The sequence below is a fragment of the Stegostoma tigrinum genome, chromosome 2 (genome assembly GCF_030684315.1).
Source record: "Stegostoma tigrinum isolate sSteTig4 chromosome 2, sSteTig4.hap1, whole genome shotgun sequence".
Classification (NCBI taxonomy): Eukaryota; Metazoa; Chordata; class Chondrichthyes; order Orectolobiformes; family Stegostomatidae; genus Stegostoma; species Stegostoma tigrinum.
In genome coordinates this window covers 79,136,188-79,161,482 of record NC_081355.1, presented here as the reverse complement: position 1 = coordinate 79,161,482, position 25,295 = coordinate 79,136,188, and the positions used below count along the sequence as shown (strand labels likewise).

The following is a 25,295-nucleotide window of genomic DNA, read 5'->3' as shown; positions in this document are numbered from 1 at the left end:
CTTTAATACTAATTAACATGCTACTGAAAATACAAATAGTTAATTTGTAATACCCAGGAAGTGATTCAACTAATTGCATTACAGCAGATGGGGCAGTGTCAGTAGGCATGCATAGAGAAGCTCTCCTGAAACTTGTTATTCATTTCTAAAAATTTGTAATTTAGATTACCTATCATTATTGCAGTGTTTGGTGTATCTGTCTTAACAGCCTATAACACAACTATATAATATGAAATCAGATTTTTAAAATAAACGTTTATTAGCTTTACCTCACTTTGCGTGTTTGCACTCCTTCTCCACAGTTATCCTTCAGATCCACATTGCTTACTTTGCAGACGCTCCATGGTTCGGCTATCCACACATACTGACTGCAGTCGCTGTGACATGGTACCACCTCATATACCTATGATAATAATTCACATAATACTGGCATGAATAAGTATAGTTATTTCAACTACTAGTCCTTTGGGACCCACTTCCAGTTCAACCACACTAGAACCCAGCTCAACATTTGATTTCTATTCTCTGAGGAACAGAAGTGTTTTTCTTTTGCAACTCGACACATTTATAACGAAAAGCCTGCAGTACACTGTTCTTCTGCTACTCTTGGCTACATGATGGATTGGATAATTACTGCAGCCATGCAAAATTTGATTTGAGGAGCCTTTGGTGAAAGCCCCAGAGGAAAATCAAAGATCAAAGGTTGGATCAAGCATAAGATGACCTTGGTGGATGCAGAAAAACAGCCAAATATAATTATTGGCATAAAGAAATACAAGTGGCACGAGGGATGACAGAATAAATGACAGTGATGCTTGTGCAAAGTTCCATGGACTTCAATAACTATCTTTCGAACAGCAGTGACTGAAACAAGTACAAAAAGAAGAATCTTTCATTATGTTCAAAGAAGGCTCAAATAAAATACTCGCTCTTGTAAAATATATGCTGAATCAGTTGCTACAAAAGTGAATTATTCACTGTAGTATAATGTTTGCAGCTGAAGGAACCTAACTGAGCCAACATTTATGTTGTAGTTACTGGGGTTTTCGAAGTTTGGAGAATATTTTGTTCGCACTGCATGGCTCCTGTTTGGCTAGAACTTCAATAGCGGCTCAGGAGAGACTTCCATGAGATTGCGTCCATATGCTTATTCTGAGTTTTCCTTCCAAGAGCTGAAGTATATTAAACAAGCATTTAAACAAATTCTTCTGTTCTAAACATTTAAAATTAATGTCAGGTAAGTTAAAATAGGCCCAAAGTGATTCACAATCCATTTGATATCAAACCAAAGGAACATGAGAGACAGAGAAATTTTGTAATGAAGTGAAAGATAAAAACACTAAGACACATTGTAGAATTTGTTTGAAATATGTAAAGTATTATAATGACTGAAAATAAATAGTGCTATATTAATTAAGTCATTTTTAACATGTAATGAATTGTTAGTTCAGCTATGGTTGCATATGTCGGTATCTGTATTTTAAAACAACTTTTTCTAATTAGTTTTACTTTTTTTTTCTTCCTGTTTATTTATTTTTTGACCAGGATTAAACTATTTATTGCTGATTAATACTCAGTGTATGACACTGCACACCACAACTTATCATTTTCCTAAGTTATCAAGGTTACTGTAGATCAGGTCTTTTCCTCTGACAGATAGAAACTTCCTCTCAAAATATGATCTACAGCATGAGAATGTGTTAATATGTACAGTTTAATAAAAATGTTAATTCTACAGGTGTCTGCATTATAAAAATAATTATTAGCTCATCCCTAACTAATATTATTCACAATATTTAAGAACTTCCTTGTTAAAAACAACTTTAGTCATTTTAATGGGAGAACATAATAATTAGCCTCTAACTGGTAACATTTTTCTTTTATCAGAAATGTATGAAAGGAAAAACCTTTCTACTCTTTTAAGTGATAGTTTAGACAGTCGCTGGCGAGGCACTGCAACAAACATCAAATAGGTCAAACTTATAAATCAAAATATAATTACCTGGGGTGATACTACATTCCAGAAAAATCTTTCTAAACTCTAGAATATGTTTGTGTTTTTAAATGTGTGGATTAAAATAAAAATGACAATTGCTCTCAAAGATTGTCAGATGAGTCAATAAATATCAACACAGTTGACACAGCCGTTATTTGTAGTTAAATAAATTAACATGTTATATGACGATCTTACTGTTCAAACATAAAATCAGCATACATGCATATAATATTTATGTCCAAGTCATTTTGCTGGGAATTCTGTGGTTTGGTCAAGATTACTGCAGAACAGGCCCTTTTGAAATTCAGTCTCATTTATTAAACAACACAAGTCATAGAGTTATAGAGAAGTACAGCATGGAATCCGACTATTCAGTCCAATTCGTCCATGCCGACCATATATCTTAAATTAATCTAGTCCCACATGCCAGCATTTGGTCCATATCCCTTTAAGCCTTTCTTATTCATATACCTGTCCAGATGCCTTTAAAATGCCGTAATTGTACCAGCCTCCACCACTTCCTGTGATGGCTCATCCTATACATGCACTACCCTTTGCTTGAAAATTTTGCCCCTTAGATCCCTTTCAAATCTTTCTCCCTCACAATAAACCAATGTCCTTTAGTCTCAGAATCTCCACCCCAGGGACGAGACCTTGTCTATTTATCCTGCCCTTGTCCCTCGTGATTTTATAAACCTCTATAAGGTCACCCCTCAATCTCCAATGCCTCTCGGCCTTTTAGCTCAGATCATATGTAACACAAGTTTGAATGCAGGACATATTTGCAAAGGGCAATTAAATTGAACTTTCTAAATTATTTTAAGATCATATTAATGAGACACCTTAACGATTTTTTTTGAGATACATTACTGTGAAGACTGTCAAGATGAAATAGAATACATTGATTAATACCTAACACATTCAAGGGCTGAAATTGTTTAAAAAAATACTGAAGTTCTGATTTAAAATGGCCATGGTCATTGCCTGACCACACAGGCTGGCCAGGTTTCAAGGGAATCTAAAACAATGAGTTAACAGCAAGGAAAATAGTCAGCCAGGCTGCCTGGGAAGCATGACAAAGTGACCATCTCTTCTCTGATTTGCACCATTATGCAAATTTTCACAAGATGGAGATGAAACATTGACTTTATTTATCATCCTGAAAACAGTAACAGAATATACAAACAGCTTCAATTTCAGATTACTTCTTTGGCAGCCCAAGAAGAGTTAGAGAGTACTATGAGTACAGGTTTCCCACATTGGGAGCACAGAAAGACTTAGAAGAGATATAAATGGAGAACACACTGAATTCCTGAAACATGTATGTATACTGCAGTAACTGTCATTGAGCATGTGTTGGCGCCACTGTTTTTAAACTTCTGTTGATCAAAGACTTATGTCTAGGTAACAGTATTATCCAGGAGAATGTCTGCTAAGAAGTGATATGTGAAGCTTCAATTCTCATGTCTCACATGGAAGGATTTCATGTAGTGCTGTTCTTGGATTTTAGACATCTGAATCCCGATGCTTCTCTGATCTTGCTCTTGTGGACAGCGGTCATGAATTTTGTCCAACATCTGATCCAACCTATCTAGATTTTGATGCACTGCATGAATAGAAGCAGTTGATGTGTCAAAGGGTTTTGTAGAAGTCTTAAGGAAGGAATCCCAGATAGCCCTACAGACATTGTCAGCAGCATTACATTGAATTACACAGCATCCGATTCCAGCAGCAATTTTTTCAGTTGAGGCATGGATGGGTTCTGGAATGTAACCAATGCCAGAGGAAAGATCCCAACCATGAACAAAGCCTTTAATGAACTTTTGGCTTGAGAAAGCTGTAACGGCCTCAATCATCTGTTGCCATATTCTTTAATAAATGCATCCTATTTCATGAAATATATTGCTCTCTTAATGAAACAGGTTTTTCCATTTTGTAAAGTTTCAAGTGTGAATTTGAATAGTATGACTCCTATGTGACTAAAACAATTTATTGCAAAATATATGCTTTAAATGTCGTAATAGACTGCAAAATAAATTCCAAATTGCGTCTGTATAAAACCATATCAGATCTCCCTGAAACAAGATTTATTTAATGTATGTAATATTAGATTATTTATTGCATTGACTTTTGAAACTTTACTATTTTATCTATTATTTGTTAATGTCCTCTGTATATAGCATGAATTTTTTGCAAATGTCACATTCACTTCAATTACACATCCCGCTCACCCTCTGTCTGGCATAAAGTGGTGGTATGGGGTTTCGGTCTCTCAAATGCATCGACTGAAATCACACATCCAACAATGAAATAATTCAAACAAGGATAAAAATAATTCCAACTTGAAATTAAGCATAAAGATCCATGCAAGAACATAACAAAATATGAATGTAGATATAGTAGACAATAGACACATGCACTCTTACAGTGGAACTTACTGACTTACCTGAGCCTGTAAGGTGAGCCCACAAATTGTCAATGGAAAGACACAAAGAAAAAACAAGGAACAATTATTATTGAACACAATAGTCACTCTCTATAAAAAAATTGTTTAAAAGTAAATGGCAATTTGTATGTCCTAATTCATTCTTAAATCATACTCTAAAATCAGGCCAATAAATCTCAGAATATGGTATTCCAGCCTTGGAAATCAAACACATTCAGCCTTGGAGATAATGGGAACTGCAGATGCTGGAGAGTTCCAAGATAATAAAATGTGAGGCTGGATGAACACAGCAGGCCAAGCAGCATCTCAGGAGCACAAAAGCTCTGGATGAACACAGCAGGCCAAGCAGCATCTCAGGAGCACAAAAGCTCCTGAGATGCTGCTTGGCCTGCTGTGTTCATCCAGCCTCACATTTTATTACATTCAGCCTTGGATTTCTTTTCCAGTATTCCAGCTGCAGCTCTGGCAGTAGTGCAGCAGATGAGTTATAAATTTTATTGACAGCATGTTTGCTGGAAATGGTTAAACCATTTAACACTGGGAGGTCATACAAGTTACTTCTACCTTGTACAAGGAAAAGGTCATGGGCCAGATTTTTACTGAGTCAAACTGACATGTAAGCCTTTTCAAAATGACAACCAGGGCCCAATTCTGGGGCTATTGACATAGTTCCTATTTTCTGATTTTCAGAAGGGCTTTTGAAGCATCTTGGTTGGTGTGGGCATGGCTGATCTGGCTGTTCCATAGTGGGGATAGGAATAGCTCTACTCTTCTAAAACTTCTATGGAGTCACACCAATTTTTTACAGTGCCATGGTTCACAGATTCTCAGAGGCGTGACAAAACATAGATTGCATGAGGGAATCTTTTGGAAAGCAAGTTCAAATATTCCTCCTCATGACCATCCCCCCATTCACATGTCAATGTATGTCCCTCCATCTGCTTCCATGCTGGATGGATACAGGGCAAAAGATAACAGAGAGTACGAGGTGCCATAGTTACGTGTATTTGGGTGGGAGAGGGTTAGTGGTGGTTACATGAGGAGTGAGGGCTAGAGCTTGAGTAACTTTCAAAACACCTGGGATGAAGTTCTAGAGAAACAGGGTGGGTCTTTAACCAGCCAACCCTGGCACAAACCCACGCTCCTGGCTGTTTACCCTCTACTTCGAGGATCATCAGGCCTGACTCCATCCCATATCTGCTCTCTGGGTGCAAAGATTGCATGTTCCAGGGTATTATTATCCAAGTCAGGACAAGACTTCAGCTATCCACCACTGTAGACAAAATATGGCTTAAAATTTCTATTTGGTCTTTATGTCTGGGACAGACTTACACCTGCTTGACAGCTTTAGATATTTTTTTCCCCACAGTATCTATTTAGACAGTAAATCAACCTTTCCTCTTTTCACACATCTTAGCAGTTGCTTTCCAGCTGCCCATCTCTTAATGAGCCTTGCCTGAACATGTCAAAGTAACGAGTCTCCAAGGTGCAAAACTGGATTGGACTTACGATAGAAGTTGGTTTGATTTTAAACAGAGTCACATGTTATGTCATTTATTCTGCTTTTACTTTACTTGTACATAATTTTTAAAGAAAAGGTTTTGACATCAAATCCCATTGGAGTATTTTTTTTAACTGGCTTGTTTTATTGATTTTCTGATGTTTCACTTGCTGCTAATATTGTGCTCAAAATAATGTTCTAAATAGAGGCAAAAATGAATTTTTTTTGAAAAATATAATTTCTATGTGGTCATTGAATATATTTTTTCTCCTTTTCTGTCTGCCTGGCCGGGAACCTACAAATAATAATTGGCAAAACAGACCCACATTTCAAATGGCCCCTTTAGTCAACTGTCAAGAAACACGAGGGACTGCCTCTCCTTTCTAAATGTACTTGTCCCATTCCACAAACTCCTTTAAACACCTCCATATTTCATACAGACTAAATGGGATTGGGTCCTAGTGGGTACTGAACTTGAATATTTCCCTACAATAAAGACAGAGTGTTGTGAATGCTGGAGATTTGAAATAAAATTATAAAAGGTTGGAGAAACTCAGCAAGTCTGGCAGGATTCATGGAGAGAGAATCAGAATTAGCATTTTGAGTTTGTTATTATTCTTTGGAACCTAGTTATTATTAACTCCGATTCTCTTTCTAAATGCTATCAGAGTTGCTGAGTTTCCCTAAGTGCTTTTTGTTGAATATTTCCTTTCTCCATTTCAACGTTCAGTGCCACAATATCAGAATAGTTTAGGATTCTATATTTGCATACAACATTGATTCACTATTGATGAATATGAACTGAAAGTAAAACATTGAAATGAAGGACATGCTACACAATTTTTTAATACACCTTGTATACACATGTGTAGTTAATACAGTTCTCAGCCCTCTGCAAGCTTTAAGAGATTCAAAATTACATTTAATCTTTTTTCAGTAATTTAACGTTCCAAATTTTCTTCTAAATATTTATAACTTGACTATGCCTGGTATTGTAGGGGCAGAATACTTTCTGTAGATGATTGTGAACCTTTTAATTTTAAATTTGGTTTACAGCCAGATTGCTAATCTGACACCTACATTTTTCTTTCACTTTTTATGGTGATACATCAAAAGAAAACTCTAGTCGTTGCTGTTATCGCCAGTTGGGGAGGTTGAATCAAACATCTAGTTCACGATCATCTGAACTGTTTGCAGTTAATAAAATGTTCAAAAACAGGCTTGCAAAATTTGCTCTAAATTTATTACCTGGTTGGTGTGATCGAGTTTTGGACAGGGCCTTCCACCGTTGTATGGCTTCTCACGCAGCCACTTGGATCTGACTTTCACTCCACTGCCACATGATTTGCTACAGCGTGACCAATTGGACCATTCACTCAGTTTACAGTCAGAAGGGCAGGGGATGTTGCAAGCCTCCTCTATATAAGCTGTCAGTGGAGAACACAATTATAAAAGCAGTGGTAGCGTGTTAATATAGTACCCATGTTATGACAGCTTGTATGGTCGCAAAAATGTCGTGAAACCTGCTGAGCTAATAAATACTGAATTTAAGTTATCACATATCTCTTTACAAATAGAACAGAAGACAATCACGTGATGCTGCACACCCAGCCATAAATATGCAGAGTCAAGATTAGAGATAAGGTTATGTGGTTGATTCCATAGCCTACACTCTCACCTACTACAGGTCCATGCTGGTAGCTGACTTCCCCAAAGTTTTCTGTAAAAATACAGTCCTCCGGTCAATGGAAAAAAAAAGATTGTAAAATTAGCTGCTGATCCACCATCACTCGTTCAAAACCCCTACAAAAGAGGAATTTTGTTCCCAAAATGTTGATAATGTTAACTTTTCTGAACGTTGAGATTTTTGACAACAGCAATTAATAGTATGATTATTCAAAGCTTAAGAAAATGCAACAGATCTGAAATGGGCTTGAAACAGATAACTTCAACTACCACATCACCAGTGCCGAAAACTGATTTCTTTCCAATTTAGCTAGTATTGGGTTAGAATGGGGCTTGAAATTTTTGGACTGTTTCACACCATCATGCACCTTGTCCTTACCCTTAACAACTTCTCTTTCAACTCCTTCCACTTCCTACAGCCAAAAGGGGGTGGCCATGGGTACCCACATGAGTCCAAGCTATGCCTGCCTCTTTGTAGGGTACGTGGAACAATCCCTCTTCCACAGCTACACTGGCCCTATCCCCCACTTCTTCCTCCGTTACATCGATGACTGGATCAGTGCTGCCTCGTGCTCCCATGAGGAGCTCGAACAGTTCATTCACTTTACTAACACATTCCACCCCAACCTTAAGTTCACCTGGACCATCTCTGATACCTCTCTCTCCTTCCTGGACCTCTCTGTCTCCATGTCTCATAACTACCTGGAAACTAATATCTATTTCAAGCCAACCAACTTCCATAGCTAGCTCGACTACACCTCCTCCTACCCACCTTCCTGCAAAAATGCCATTCCCTATTCCCAATTCCTTCACCTCCACTGCAATTGGTCCCAAGATGAGCCATTCCACTCCCGGACATCCCAGATGTCCTCATTTTTCAAGGGCTGGAACACCCCCCCCACAGTGGTCAAAACGCCCTCGACCGCATCTCTTGCATTTCCCACTCCTCAGCCTTCACACCCTTCCCTGCAATAAAAACAAAGACAGAATTCCCCTTGTCCTCATGTATCACCCCATTAACCTCTGGATTCAAAGCATCGTTCTCTACCTGCAACCTGACCCCACTATGAAGGATATATTTCCCTCCCCACCCTTACCTACCTTCCGGACGGACCGCTCTCTCCACGACTCCCTTAACCACTCCACACTTCCCAACAGTCCCACCACCCTGGCACCCTTCCCTGCAACCGCAGGAGGTACTACTCCGGCCCCTACACCTGTCCCCTCACCCCATCCCAGGCCCCAAGAAAACCTTCAACATTAAACAGATGTTCACCTGCACATCTGCTAATGCGGTATATTGTATCTGCTGTTCCTGATGTGGCCTCCTCTACATCGGGGAGACCAAGCGGAGGCTCGTAAACCGCTTTGTGGAGCACCTATGCTCGGTTCGTGACAAAAGTCAAGAACCTCCCAGTCACGAACAACTTCAACTCCCTCTGCTACTCCCTGGATTACATGTCCATCCTGGGCCTCCTCCAGTGCCATAACGCTGCCACCCAAAAACTGGAAGAACAGCACCTCATATTCCACCTTGGAACTCTACAACCCAATGGTCTCAACTTGGACTTTACGAGTTTCAAAATCTCCCCACCTCCGACCTCATCCCTAGACCAGCACTCCTTCTCGTTCCTGCCTCCTTGAGCTGTCTGTCTTCTCTCCCACCTATCCACCCTTCCCTCCTCACTGACTAACCCCTTCCCAACTCCCTATCTACACCCACCTTTACTGGCCTCATCACCGCCTCCTTGACATGTCCATCTTTTCTCCACCTAGCTGCTCCACTATCCACCTTCTATCACTGCCTCCCCCTCTCTCTACTTATTTCAGAGCCCCCTTCCCCTCCCCCATTTCTGAAGAAGGGTCCAGACCCAAAATGTCAGCTTTCCTGCTCCTCTGATGCTGCCTGGTCTGCTATATTGATCCAGCTCCACACCTTGTTATCATGCACATTATGTTACTTTGTAGTTGTCTTCACGCGTAGATGATACTTTTTCTCCTGCATGAGTGATCTCTCAAACTTCACTCTTGAACTTCTTGCCTTTGTAGATTCAGACCAGAACATTAAATTGAATCCTACAACTAGTGTCACCCATGTAGAAGAGGGAAGAATGATGAAAACTATCATTAAGTCAGCAGACAGATAGAAATACAACCTCTAACTCGAAAGCAAGAAATCCAAATGGTAAATATCTAAAGTTCCTCTTCTGGAACTTTGGCTCACAATTCAAGCTGATTCGAGGTTGCAATAGTTAGACTTTTTTGCATTGTTAAATGTGTCTAAGCTAATCTTCCACACTTCATCTGAAATGATTACAGTTTAATAGAATATCTAAGAAGTTTTAATATGATTGCCAGATATACTTATCTATACTGAAGTCCAATAATCCCTTTTTTTTTAAAACCTTTCCACACAGAATTGGAAGAGCTTAGTAAGAGTCAATCAATGCATCCCACTTAACTAATACTATTTGGTACCAGGCAAATTAAATTTTGGAAGAGGTATTAAAAATAATCTGGTGTCCATGGAAACAGGGTCTAGATGGGCACCTTACAATTTCAGCTTTTCAACATAATAGATACTGAAATGCTATTGAGGAGCCAAGGGTTAACAAGGTTAAAAAAATTCTGTTAACAATGTACACGTGAAGAAAACATCCAGCCAAATCACAAGCAAAACAAATCGACACTAACTTGATCATATTTACGATGTTTCAATTCATTTGCAAATTTTGTGATGGTCCGCACAGTAATTCTGGAAATCCTAAGCCTGTTTTCTCGCTTCACAGACAGATATCACGGGAGTCATATACATATTGTCATCCAGCTCTTCTGCTCCCAGTTCCTGGAAAAATGGATCAAAGACTTCCAAAGGGGAAAATAGGGTTGATCTTTGTGACATTTGCTCAGAGGCAAAAGTTACAAAAAAAAGTCAGGAAACTAATCTCACTGGTAATTTTGAGCACTCCTTATAGGCAAAGGAACTGTGTGAAAGAGTTTGAGATGTGCTATGATTGAAGGAACAATATGGAGCTGAAAGATGGGGTTGCAGTTTAATGTTCCAGCATCTGGTAATTAGCTTGATTGCATTTAAAAAGTTAACTTCTCTTGCTTTCAGTCATGATATCAACTTAGCAGCCTTTATGCAAAGCCTAATTTCATTAAATCATGCAAGTAGAACAGATGGGAGGGTGATTTCCTGGGGTTGCATTAGGCTCTTTCCAAAAATCCCGAACACAACAGATTTTGGAGCAACAAGTGAAAAGGACTCAACATAATCTTAACTCCAAGATTAACTACATCAGTGAAACACATTTTTACTAATTACATTCGTTACATTTATTTTAAGATTTTCCATCTTATTTTAAGTCCATCCCAACATGGGGTTCATGGTATTTAGGATAATATATTAGCATGGATTGAGGATTATTTACAGGATAGGGAATAAAGTGGCTAATTCCAGAATGGCAAGATGTAAGCAGCAGTGTCACAGGGATCATTGTTTCAGGGTACTTAATACAATATAATCAAATTTGCTAATGATATAAAGTTAATTAAGAAGAAAACAAAAAAAGAGGAACAGAAAACAGTTAAGTGAGGATGACAAACTGGAGTATGAGGAGAATTGTGAAATTGTTGACTTTGGTAAATTGAATTGAAAAACAAAATAATTTTTAGAAGCAAAGGCACCAATAAATGTTGACATTTGCAGGGATTTAGGTATCCTCTTACAACGATCACAAAAAATCACCTTGCAGATCTTGATTCATTCATGAGATATGGAAATTGACCAGCATTTATTGTCCACCCTTAAATGTGCTTCATAAGTTGTTGGTAAACTGTTTTCTTGAGCTGCTATAGCACCTCTTTCCATTTCTAATGTTCAAACTGCAGAAATAGTTTATTTCATTGTAAGGTTAGAAAAAATCATACTGGTGGCTACTTTTGCATCCTGATATGTGTATTCAAAACAAATATTAATAATAATTCTCATTTACTTTCAGCTTACCATGTCTGTTGCATCGCCCTGATTCCACAAGTCTATTATTCTGATCACGACAAGCCAAGGCTTGAAAGCGATATCCACGACCACACTCCTTGATATCACCTTGGATCTTCATGCCAAGCAAACTTTCCATCTTTCCCTCGGGAAGAATGCAGTCAGACAAATTGCCCACAGGCTGAGCTGTGTATTTGTCGCAGGGACAAAACTGGGTCTCAATCAGAGGGAAGAGTTGAGCATTCCTACATTTCTCTCTCTTCCTGCTTTTCCCTGAGAGTAACAGTGAAAACATTTTTGCTAAGGGACACACCAGGATGAAACAAAGTTTCAACAACTTGAAAATTATAGTACAATCGGGCACTCAGAAGGCAAACATTTGAGAGATTGTAGTGACATGCTGAAGAGAAATATTACATTCGGCCGTGACATGGGAGGTTTCAGATAAAATTCTGACCCTTTCACATTCACAGTTTAGCCACTGGTAAAATGCATCCTCTCAGGAGTTGAAGGTCAACAGGAAGGGTCCAGTTTTTGCAGTCCATGGAAACCAAATTCATAAGTAGAACTAGGATTGAGATTTTGCTGAAGTAAAAATCATAAAGCAGCATCTCCACGGTAATAATCTCTGAATTAACAGATCTGTGGTTTAAATACGTGTCTGAAAGAGTGGTGTTGGAAGCACCAGCATAAGTACTGTGAAACATGGGATCCGTTCCATTGGTAAGGACTTAATTTAAAGAACTTGCATTCAGAGATATCAAATAATTACAGTAGTAGGTAATGCTTTAAAATAACATAGGGGTTGGCAGGGATAATACGGCTTGGATGAGACTTCCAATAGCTTGATGACACTTGAGAAAAAAGTTTCAAGTACTGATACTTTGTTTCTTAATAACATGGGTTTTGGCCATTATTGGCTAAACCAGCACTTTTGTCCATTCCTAATTGCCCTGCAAGGTGTTGAGAATTGTCTTCTTGAACTGTTATTGTCCTTGGGATATAACTACACTCACAATGATGTTAGGAAGAGTTCCAACAATTCTGACCTAGTAGCAGTGAAGAAATATAACTATAGCTCCAAGTCACAACGGTGTCTGCTTTGGAGGACATCTTGCAGATGATATTGCCATGTGTGCTTGTCCTCATCCTTCTTGGTTTGGAAGGTGCTATGGAAGGAGATGTGGTGCATCTTGTAGATGATGTACAGTGCCACCACTGTGATTTGGCGGGGAATATGGTTGATAGGGTGTCAGTTACGTGGGTTGTTTTGCCCTGGATGTTGTCAGTTATTTTGAAAGTTGTTGGATCTGCACCCATAGAGGTAAGTGGAGAGGATTCAATCACAATTTTGACTTGTTACCTTGTAGATGGTGGACAGGCATATGGGAGACAGGATGTGAAGTAGCTGACATAGAATTCTGGCCTCTGACCTGATTTGTAGTTACACTACTTATGTGGCTGGACCACTTCAATGATAATCTGGTCTGGTCAATGATAATTCCTAGAATATTGATGGTAGGGAATTCAGAAATGGTACTGAATCTCAAAGGGAAACAAAGGGAGGGAAAGATTATGACAGAAATGGATGCAAGCACTGAGAATGGTGATTGAGGAGCAGGAGAGCTAGTGATGTGCCAACATTGTAAAAGGTGGAAATGCAAAGGATAAGAAGAGTTAATTTTGAGAGGATGAGGTGGACGGAAACAGATGAGTGGACCAGGTGCATGCAATAATGAAAGTTGAAGGACATGAGTTGTGGTAAGAAATGTGAGCGTAGCAGGGTTAGTGAACGATGGCCCAGTGACTGTGAGATGTCAGAGACACTTAGCTTTGCAAAGTTCAGAAGGTCATTGACCTTCTTCCTATACTGCTGTACATTCCTTTTATCTTGACATACAGCATTGACACTGGCTGCTGTGTCTGGTGGGGTAAACCCCTTTGGCACTTTTCAGCAAAATTATGGCCTTCCTCCACACCACCCTGTCCATCAGGCCCCTGTCCATAAAGCAAGGGGCTAACTTGCCTTCCAGAGCCATGTTTTCAGTCATAATGGTGGAGTACCACAGTTCCTAGCTTGCAGTCTCTGCAGTGGTTTGCAGCCAAACTTCAAACATGACCTCCTGGTGTAACGGCCAGAAGGTCTGGACATTACCAAATACCATAGTCCTCTCTTGACATTCAATTCCATGAGAAAGACGTGAAGGTCTGGGTACATGATGAAAGAAATTGGAAGTGTAGGATTATTTGATATGAACCAATGCTGGGCTGAGTGCCGTGAATCTCACTCGACAAAACACAAAAAGGAAATGGGAAAATTCCACAAATGTATCTGCAGAGTGAATTGTTGAATATGGCACCTATCACAAATACTTACCGAAAATTTAAATTTGTGATTTGACTTCTCTATCATAAAAACATACATAAACGTTTGAACAAGGATGAAAGAGTCTCACATATGCAAATTCATTTTATGTTCGTGGAATAAGATAGAAAGATTGGTCTGCTAAGCATGTTTTATTTGTGTAATTACTCACCAACAAATGTCCTCTTTCGGATCTGTACTGTACTGCAGTCACCACTGCAGGCAGAAAATTTGGACCAGTTAGTGAACAGGCAGTCATCCTGGCAGGGCAACTGACAGTGTTGAGTTAAAGGTGGCATTGTACCAGCCCACTTCAGACAAGTATTAATATCCACTTGACCACCATCTTGCTTGCGACATGATATTGCTAAAAATAGAAGAAATAAGATTGCATAAAAGGCACGGATTGTTTAAAATTTTGTCCTGATTAGTTGGAAGCACCGAAATATATTTGAAAGCAACTTATCACAATAATTTAGGGTGTGGAAGAAGACTGCAAAATTTAGGAAGATCACAAATACAGGCGCAATGATCATAAGATCGAGAAGTTAGTAATGGCATACATCAACTCCAGCCTCCCAGATTGTCTCGATCTGCTACAATTTGCCTACCATCACAATAATACCACAGCAGACATGATCTCCCTGGCCCTACAGTCATCCCTGGAACATGTGGATAACAAGGACACCTGCATCACACTCCAATATATTGACTTTAGCTCCATCTTCAACAGCATAATTCCAATAAAATTCAGCTCCAAACTCTGAAACTTAGGACACTACTCCCAACTGGATCTGTGACTTCCTGACCTGCAGATCACAATAATAAAGATAGGTGACAACACTTCCTCCACCATAATCCTCAATACCAGTGCCCCGCAAGGCTGTATATTCAGCCCCTGACTATACTCCTGATATGCTCACAACCGTGTGGCCAAATTCAACTCTAACTCAGCTTACAAGTTTGCAAATGACACCACTGCTGTGGATCAGGTCTCAAAAAATGCTAAGACAGACTATAGGAAGGAGATAGACACTCTAGTGTCACGCTATAAAGACAAAAATCTCTTCCTCAATATCAGCAAAATGAAGGAGCTGGTCGTCGAATTCACAAAGTGAAGGGCACATCTTTGCCTGTATCTATGGTGCTGAGGTGGTGGTGGTGGTCGACAGCTCCAATTTCCCAAAGTAAATATCTATCTGGGTCCATCCACATCAACGTTAAAGTCAAGAAAGCATACCAACTCCTTGACTCCCGCAGAAAACTAAGGAAATTCAGCATGTTCACAATGACCCATGAATTTTTATTGATGCATCATAGAAAGCATTCTATTCAGATGCATCACAGTTTGGTACGGTAACAGGTCTGCCCAGTACTGCAAGAAATTAGAGGCAGTTGTGAACGGAACCAAGTCCATCATAAAAACCAGCAGTCCATCCATTCGTTCCATTTATTCTTCCTGCCATTTTGGGAGAGCAGCCAACATAATCAAAAACCTCTCCCACCATGGTTATACTCTCTTCTACCCTCTTCTACCAGGCAGAAGACACAAAAGTTTGAAAACACATACCAGCAAATTTAAGAACAGCTTCTTTCCTGCTGTTATCAGATTTACTTACAGATCTCTCATATGTTAGAGCTGATCTTTTTCTGCATCTTCTCTGTAACTACAACAGAAATGTCCACTGACCATTACTCTTTGATCCTTCTTCATCAGACAACTTTGTATCCATGTTGCTACTATCCCTTTTATTCCACGTGCTGTAAATTTTTTCATAAGACTGTTGTGTGGTGCTGTATCAAATACTTTTGGAATGATCATGCACACTAAATCAACAGTATTGTCCTCATTGACTCTTTCCATTACTTCTTCAAAAGTCTCCAGCAACTCAACATTTTCAGAAGGCTACTAATTCTATCCCAAACTATGGTTTTTAGATACTTCCTCAAAACTTAGGTTAGACAAATTGGATACTGACCTGTATGATAATCTGAGTTTGGTCATACACCAGCCAGACATTGAGGGAAAGGTAACATTTGCGAATGCAATAAATTCGTGAATTTGTACACTGTGCTTGCAAAGCCACATGTGTGCATCTGACACTACAGACACCAATATTTTGGTAAAGCTACCTGCTTCTCTCCATAAAAGTATGAAAGCCATGTATCCTCCTCTCTCTGCATACCAAATGTCAGTCAATTCCCTAATACAATGGTGGATGATGCAGTGAGAGATGTTAGAGAGGTTCCTTGCTAACACTTGGAAGGATACTGTCACAAAGAAGTTAACATCCATGGTTAACTTTACTGGCAATGATCACTTCCGCCAATTGTGATGGTGCATTTCTATTCACAAGTAGTGGCAGATTTCATTGAGCATGACGTTAGAGGAACTGAAGCATTGCCTACACTGTTCCTCAGTGACAGTGATGTGGGAAAAATATCTCCTAAAGATCCTGAGTCGATATGGCCTCTGATAAGTACACTTTGTCTCTTCCACTTCCTTCTTTGAGCAGCCTGTCTTCATTTGTGTCACCTCCATTAACTTTCTCTGTCATGCTGGAGGCAAGGAGGAACAGAAACTACATCACCCTTGAGACAGCACATCGCATGGTCAGAAAGCTTGAATTGGGAACCTTGGTTTTCAGCTATTGCCCTGTAAACATGAACCACTTTAGGTAACAATTCAAGCCTTTATTAACTCCGTAAATGCCAGTAGAAATCAAAGAGCAATTAATGTGAAAGCAGTCAATGATCTGTTAGGAAAACCAAAAGAACTGAGGATGCTGTAAATCAGGAACAAAAACATAGTTGCTGGAAAGGCTCACCAGGTCTGGCTTTGAAGGAGAAAACAGAGTTAATGTTTCAGGTGCGGTGAGGAAGGGTCTTCTGAGGAAGGCTCACTTGACCCAAAACGTTAACTTTTTTTTTCCCCTTCACAGATGCTGCCAGACCTGCTGAGCTTTTCTAGCAACTTTGTTTGTGATCTCTTAGGAAACTCCGATCAGAAGAAATCTGGTCAAACAGCTAGTCTCACCATGAATCAGAGGAGGCACAGAATGTTGGTAAAATGCCAAAAGCAGGGAAATTTAACCAGCACTGACTAATTAATTATTTGGACTCTGCCTTCCTTCAGCAGGCAACCAAGCTACTGCCATTCCTACATAAACATCACGGCAGGGGGAGGAAGTGAGGTTTCGTCCTTATGCTTTTTGCTGTCATTTTAACATTCCTCCTGTCTCCCAGCCCATCACTAGGACATAAGGAAATTCTGGCCGCAGTTTATATAAAATTTTCATTGGATCAGGAAAATTTAGATGAAAACTTGTAAATAATACGAAACTTGACAATTTCAAAGCCAAGGTAATGTGGAAAAGCAGTAGGAACTACAATCAGAAAAGTAACTATAGAGGCTATGAGGTAGCTATTATTATGTATCAGTCAATCATCACATGTAGTATCTATTATAGCATGGTCAGCAGCATCAAAATGGGTACACTTACACTGAGAAGTGTGCATATAAAAAACTGATCTAAAATGCAAAAGAGATAGTCCATGCAGATAAGTCAGAGAATCTCATGGCTTACACATAAAGGAATTGATATGAACACTTTTCAAAGTATTAGAATGCATTGAAATAGCATAACCGTTGATATTGGAATTTAACTGCCAAATCTCTGGATTGTCTCTGTAATGTGAAAGTTAGGCATTGGAATAGGACAGAAGTAGAACAAGGCCAAAATGACAGCCTCACAGTTTCCTTAAAAGAGTTTGAAGTGCAATTGGGCTGGGAATATACTGAAAAGGCACAGCAGGAAAGCTGGAGAAGGAAAGGCTGACCAGTGCTAGAAGAAGTTACTTAAAACCTTGTGGAAAGATTAAGCAGGTTTGATTTGTGAGAAAAAATAATTAACATTACAAAATTTTTAATTCAAAAATTTAACTTCCTTGGAAGGAAGGGAAACAAAAATTATCATGTCATTATAATTTCAAAATACTGCAGCACAATGTCACTTAGTAGCAATTAACAGTCAACGCCTGGAGAGAAGAGCCTACTTAACAGTGATCTTGCCATAGAGAGAATAAGATTAACAACTAGGCTTTGTGACTGGGAAAACAAAATCACTTTGCCACATTCTCAACAGGAGTCACATACAGTTACAAATGTCATAAGAACGTGGATTTTTTGACACTGTTAGGTCCATAAGGGTGATTGACTACACTATTTTAATAATATTAGCCCATGTTATGAGGAATTGTAAATGGGTGTTTGAGACAATTTGATTTTTCTAGTTCAGCAGGCTAATGGGGGAATAATGGCACTACTGTGGGATGATGGAAAGATTGCAAGCACGATAGAACTAGAGGTGAGTGAAGAATGAATATAAAGTAGTTAAGGGGAAAGGGAACAAAGATGATGATAGTGGGGCTAATTTTGTCTTTTGAAGGCTGGTTAACTGGTACTAATGAATTAGTCATCCATTATAAATTTCTCCTGATTTTCATTTTTATTGAAGTCTGTCTTTTTTTTCAGAGCAGTGTAACTAAGATTAACAATTTGGTGGAGGACTGCATCTTTCATACTGTTTTTTGTGAAGCCTTTTCTTCACCTGATCAAATATTATTAGATATTATCTTTAAATTTCAACTGCTGCTGTCGTCGAATTTATTACTGAAGCATGAAAAATGAGGGCAAAATGTACTGTTTCTAACAGAATACAATATTACTACAACCTGTAAGTATAGGATTTGGGACATCATGTTCAGGTTGTACAGGTTGTGGTGAAGCCTCTTCTGGAATATTGTATATAGTTCTGGTCACCCTGTGATAGGAAGGATATTATTAAACACAAGAGGGTTCAGAAAAGGTTTACCAGGATGTTGCCAAGAGTGGAGAGTTTGCGTTATAAAATTAGACCGGAAAGGCAGGAACCTTTTTCACTGCATAGGAGGTTGAGGGGTAAACTTATTGAGGTTTATAAAATCACGAGGGGCATAGATAAGGTGAATGACAGGCGTCTTTTCTCTAGAGTAGTTGAGTTCAAACTAGAGGGCATACTTTTAAGGTAAGAGGAGAAAGATTTACAAAGGACATGAGGGACAACCTTTTTGCACATAGAGCCGTTCATGTGCAGAATGAACAATCAAAGGAAGTGATGGATACAGGTACAGTTACAGTGTTTAAAAGACATTTGGATAAGTTCATGAATAGGAAGGAATTGCAGCGATATGGGCCAAGCGCAGGCAGATTGGACTAGTTCAGTTTGGGACACGGTCAGCATGGACTGGTTGAGCCAAAAGGGCTATGACTCTAACATTACAATTGAGGTAGTTCTAATGCTGGTCTTTTCTGTTTTAAAGTTTCATTTATAATATTGATGTCATGATATAAATATTGAAACAGAGGGACAACCTTTCTGTTACAATTCAATTTAGCCTTTAAAATGTTCAAATTCTACCCTTAAGCTATAATACAAGTCTAAAAGCAATCAGAATCAGACTAAATAATTTGCTTTAGATAATTTTTTTAGAGCAGTGGTTATGAAATGTGGATTTGTGAGAACCAAAGAGTTTCGCAGGGCAGGAAACAGGAAACTGGGTGGTAAAAGTTCATCTTTACCAGCACTTAGCAGGGAGGAAGTTTTCGTGGGTGACATAGTTGTAACACAGCCTCTCTCATGCACATAATGCCCTGAGCAACTGTTGTTTACAACATAAGGGAAGCCCTGAAAATACTTTGTGCCTTTGTGTCAGATCAGATCCTTATGCATGACAATGTGCAAAAACTTCCAGATGATTGTGTTTGCTCCATATTTCTCATGGGAAAACATGATTTTATGTGAATCTGCTTTAGCAGGATTACCCACTTTCAGTCTTGTTGCTCCCTTTTTCGATTTTCATTCTGATTTTCTCCCTTCTTCCCTTTATTCCTGCTGTGTTAAGATTTCATGGAAACTAATCACCCTCGAAAATCTTATGCACATTCCATGGGTCTTCTCTAACAGTGAACGACAAGCTTTTCAACTGTGAGGGCATAATTTATCAAATCAATCCTTTCCTGACTTACTGTGAAGACATATGTGTACTGTTCAGCAAAGGTCACCGGTATTAATAGGAGTGAGAATCATGGCAGCAAAGAAAGAGGACATCTACTCCTTTATTCTTGTTCTGCTGCTGACACTTCAACTCTCTCCTACTCCCGGGGGAAACACTTCTCAGGACACCCTCAAAGTCGCTTTGAAAAGAACTCATTATCCTTAATGACAACTGGGAAACTGCGGTCTCGGACCGCTCGATGAGGAGGAAAGGCATCTGGGAAGGATCGATGTGTCTCAAGCCTCAACACCAATGGAAAGCTGAAGACATGTCAACAGGCAGCATGACAAACCATGCATCCCATCCACCCACTCCCCATGCCACCACCTGCCCCACCTCTGACAGAGGCTATAGGCTCTATATTAGCCTCTTCAGTCACCTCGAAAAGCATTTTTTTGTCTGGGAGCAAGTCATCCTCAACCACAAGGGACTGCTCAAGAAGAAGCAAGCAATGGTGGCAGTTAATTCTCATCTTATGCTGGGTAAACTGAGAGAAGTTAAATCCTGAACTGATAAAATCCCACAGTGGCATGGAAATAAAAATGCAAACAAGTAATGTTTCAGAGAGCTTTAAATTATCTGTTAAGATGTGGGTGACTTGTACAAAGACCAGGTTTATTATTCATTTGTTTTGGCCTTGACAAATTGATTATTTGTCAGGCATTTCAGAGGGCTTTAAGAGTGAACTATATGATATGCACTAAAGTTACACTTTGGCCAGTCTAAGTGGCATGACAGTTTATATTCTTGAAAACGTTGGTTGTTTGGATTTGAGCTCATGATCCTATGTCACTAATTCTAGAATCTTATAGAGAAGACAACATAAAGAGAGGTAGCCAGAATATACGCAATAGCATGACAGCTTAGCCCAGTGTTGAGAAATACATTGAGGTCCTTCCTTTCCTGATTTATCTTGAGGTCGTAACTGGAAAGATGAATGGAGTGACTGCCAGAGGTGCACAGATATTTGCAGAAACAAATACAGCTTATGTTTTGTGAAAATTAAGCTGGAGGAGATGTCTTTGATTTTTGCAGAAATGATGAAGGGAATTATTTAAAAGTTTGGCCAGAATTTCATTGCTAGATACCTCTTCCCCTTCTTTCTCCTTCATCAAACCCTTTTGACAGGCTGAAAGGTGGGGAAAGGTGTTTAAAAATGGCAGTGGTGGAGCTGTGTTAGGATTATATTCTATCTTAGTCTTGTTGCCTTGGAACGTTTTCAGCAGAAGGCTACAGGATCAATCAGTTTCCTGCCCTCAGGAGGCAGGCAGTGATTTGAATACTTAACAGCCCTATTAAAGATCACTTTACCGGGCTGCCAGCATGAATGACTACCTCTTCGGCCCTAGCAACTTCCTCACCAAAGGGAATTTCTCTCCACCCTGCACACCTCGAGCATTTTATTTTTAATTTACTTACTTGGAACTATGCTGATAACTCCTAACTGCCTCAACAGTATTGACCTCTCCCTGTGGGGCTGTTGACACATCAGAGCTCATCCATTCTACAGTACTTAATTGCACACTAATCCAGAGTTGGCCAATTAAGAGGCTACCCAAGGTAACACCATCAAAGCCTGTGCTGCTGCTAGCAAGTGTGGGCTTGGAACCTGTTTTTTTCTGTCGAGATGTTGGGGTCCTGAAGTCAGCAATAAAACGTAGATAAGGAATTGGAGAGTATCACAACAGCAGAGAACTTGTATTACATTTTGTAATAATGATTAAACCTGGGATATCCTGCTTAGGAGAGCATTATGCTCATTAGGATACCACAACAACATACTGCCTATTTTAAAACAAGTCCCCAAGGTCACATTTCACTTTTGTTACCTACTGGGTTCCAGACAAATGGAGATTTCGTATATAAGTTTGGCGTAAAACTATAAGTTTGCATCATGGTTACTATAATTTCTAAACAGCTGCATATTTTAAAAAATAATAAATTTATACCACAAAATAATTGATGTAGTCCTTAATCATCATAAAACATAAAATAACCCAATAGCTTAAAAGGTTTACAATCTTCAATTTTTCAGGGTATATTTTGGTTGTATTTTTAAGCTATAAAATTATTACCTCAGATGGTCCAAAGATGTAATATTCTGTTGAAGTTTTTACATTTTATATAATTAGCAGATGAGAAGATACAGAAATATTAGAGTGTACAGAATATGGTAGGCTGAAGGGCCTGTTTCAATGTATGACTATGATTTCAATGTATTGGCAAGTTTCACTATTATTATAAACTGGCTCAGAGAAGCAACACTTTTCTGGTCTTCACACAAAAATATGCCATTTTATATAATTCTATTAAATATACAAGAAATGTACCTCTGAATAACTATTCAACAATCTTATTAAACTGATTGTTTTATCTACAGTTTTGATAAACGGAGTAGCTAAAATGCTGTTACACCATGTCCCACATTTCTTCATACACTTCTTAAACCAAAACTTCAGAGTTACAATTCTGGAATGATGCAACAATTTAAGACCTTGAAACAGATTAATTTTCTCCCAACTGAGCAAACAGAATTAGCAAGAATTCATAGACTCACAGATTGACACAACTGAAATGTATACCAATATAGTCAGAAGGCCTGATGAATATTCAATGGCCAAGAGCTTCTGATTTGGGATTAGCTGGTGATTTGGCTGGAAGCTGAATTTAGTAACTATGCTGTCTGAGGAAAAGGTGGCCGAGAAAGAGTGTGTCCTTCATGGACGACAGGGTGCACTAACGGGAGGGCATCCCTGAGCTACAAGATAGTCTTCAGGTTAGGCTGGGAAGTCTCCTCACGAGGCAACGTGTCCATTTGCTGCTGGTAGAATGCCAGTGATATAGAAGAAACCTTGGATTGATCCCCTGATTGAGTAGTGGAGGGTCTCTATTAACATCAGGATTGCAAGGTTGACCCTCAATCTTCCACATCCCTGTTTGACTGGGGGAATCAGGAAGGTCACCTCCCACCTTCTCTCCCAAGTTCATGGTCTGAATTACTGAAAATGACTTTTAAAGCTAAGCATTTTATCACTTATATTGGGTAGTTAGTTTCTTAGTAATTAAAAGACATAAAATGGAAATGTTTTAGGTGTCCCAATTAGTTTCCAATGTTGAAGAAAACAATTTAATTTCAGAGGAAGGGTTGCCGGACCCAAAACATTAACTCTGTTTTTCTCCCTTCACTCATGCTGCCAGGCTTGCTGAGTTTTTCCAGCAACTTTGTTTTTGTTCCTGATTTACAGCATCCGCAGTTCTTTTGGTTTTAATTTAATTTCAGAGCCTCCTCGAAGGCCTGCAAACTAGAACAATTAGCAGAAACTCAAAATGTTGGTGAATTCAATTACAGGGTATTGCTAATTTTGTGTATGTTGCTATCTGCCAGCAAGATTGTTTTTAAACTAGTGCAAAAAAAATCAAAAAACTTTAATAAAATCAAGAAACTTAATATGCAGTGAAGTCAAGCTGCACTAAAAACTCCATGATCTTTCGCACTGGTTTGACTAATTTTTGGTGAATTGCATTGAAATAAGCAATATACTTCAGTGGAAACAGCAGTCCAATACATTTAACATGTGACAAGAAGGCCTTACAGAATGAAACTAACCTCGAGTTTGAAGTCCTGGACCGCAAGTTTCCTGTGCTCCAGGGCTGTCCTGACGGATGTTCCAAGGTACTAACTGACACCGGTGCCATTTGTGTGTTTTCCACCTATCGGAAGAATTGCACAATTAAGTTTTGAACATTATTATGAAAGAAATAAGTTGTATCTTTTATATGACATCCATAATTTCCACATTACTTGCCACATGAAGGGCACAACAATGACAAGATCTACCCTCTGATTAAAATAGGGGGTCTGCAAGGCTGGGTAAAGGTTTTGGTCTGCAGTGATGTTGTTGTCAACATCCTTCTGTGTGGCAATGGGGCTTGGATTGCCTACAAGAAAATTTCCAGGCGCTGGAGAATTTCCATTACTTATGCCTCTGAGAGTATCTTAGATTGAGTAGAAAGTTCGGCTGCAAGGCCCCAGTGTCCATGTCAAGGCAATTTCTCCATTTTTACAACTATGTTCATTCAAAACATGCTTCACTGAACCTGACAGTGTGGATAAATGGAGATAACAAGGTGTAGAGCTGGATGAACACAGCAGGCCAAGCAGCATCAGAGGAGCTGGAAAGCTGAAATTTCAGGCCTCGACCCTTCATTAAAAAAAATCTGATAAGTAATCAGCTTCTGAGGGCCTACATGTACACAATTTAAGGATGTTGCCAATAACAAGGACAAAGGACATTTAGGAACTCTCCAAAGGTCTCATTGAAAGTCAGACAAATTGACAATAGGCCATGGGAGATAATTACACCAAGCCATTAAGTAGTAGTGCTTCAGTTAACAAGCCACATCAGAGTCAGGTGCTAACAGTTTGAATTCTGATGCAGAAAGCTGACAGGTGGGTAGAGAGAAAGCAGAGCCATTCCCATGCCCTATCCTCAGAGCAACATTTGTCATCTGCCCAAAGAACTGTGGCTCCAGGAATAGCCTGCTGAGGACAGACAAATTATGATGCCTTCACACATCACCCTTCTTTTGAGCGACTGACAATGATGGCAGTTCTTGCGCTCCAAATCCAAACCTAAGGCAGAAAATTATTCCTGGATATTATTTTGCTAATTATAAACAGTGACTTGCAGTGCTCCATGACATTTGCAATGTGTTAATACTCCTTTCATACAATATTTACCTTAGTATTAATTTTGAGTCAGTATGGAAGAATTTCACAAGAGTAATGGGAAAAATATTATAGTCTGTTTCCGAATGAAATGAGGATATCAGTTTCTTAAGAAGGTTGGTCACATTCCACTTTCCCTAAATCATAACTCATTTCCTAAGTGTGAGCCATATGAGAAATAATACTGTGGCATGCTGATAAGGAATACATCAATTCTGACTTTACCAGGAAATTTGTCAAAATGCCAACGGGAATTAAATCTTACCCTCTCCTCCCACTATTGTTATGTAGAGTGATATTTCTGTTGGTGTATTATTTTAACAACACTGTTGGTATGATTATTGAAGTAAGATACAAACTTCAGAATCTGGTATGTTAATAACACGCAGTGGGCTAGATTTTGACTGTACGAAATATTCAAACAGCATAATACTGAATTGGCAACCATGCTTTACACATTGTAGGTTTTACTTTAA

At 39.0% G+C, this 25,295-nt stretch overlaps 1 protein-coding gene across 1 annotated transcript in view; it reads right to left on the bottom strand.

The window, feature by feature from the left end:
* The window catches only part of LOC125464190 (thrombospondin type-1 domain-containing protein 7A-like), a 561,444-nt gene that overhangs the window by 56,296 nt on the left and 479,853 nt on the right, over nt 1-25,295 (bottom strand). The window contains exons 15-19 of the mRNA XM_059654908.1: nt 23,698-23,801; nt 14,167-14,361; nt 11,639-11,902; nt 7,192-7,370; nt 270-403 (exon numbers count right to left, since the gene is read on the bottom strand). Of these exons, the coding sequence (XP_059510891.1) occupies nt 270-403; nt 7,192-7,370; nt 11,639-11,902; nt 14,167-14,361; nt 23,698-23,801 (876 nt within the window). The remainder of the gene's footprint in view (nt 1-269; nt 404-7,191; nt 7,371-11,638; nt 11,903-14,166; nt 14,362-23,697; nt 23,802-25,295) is intronic.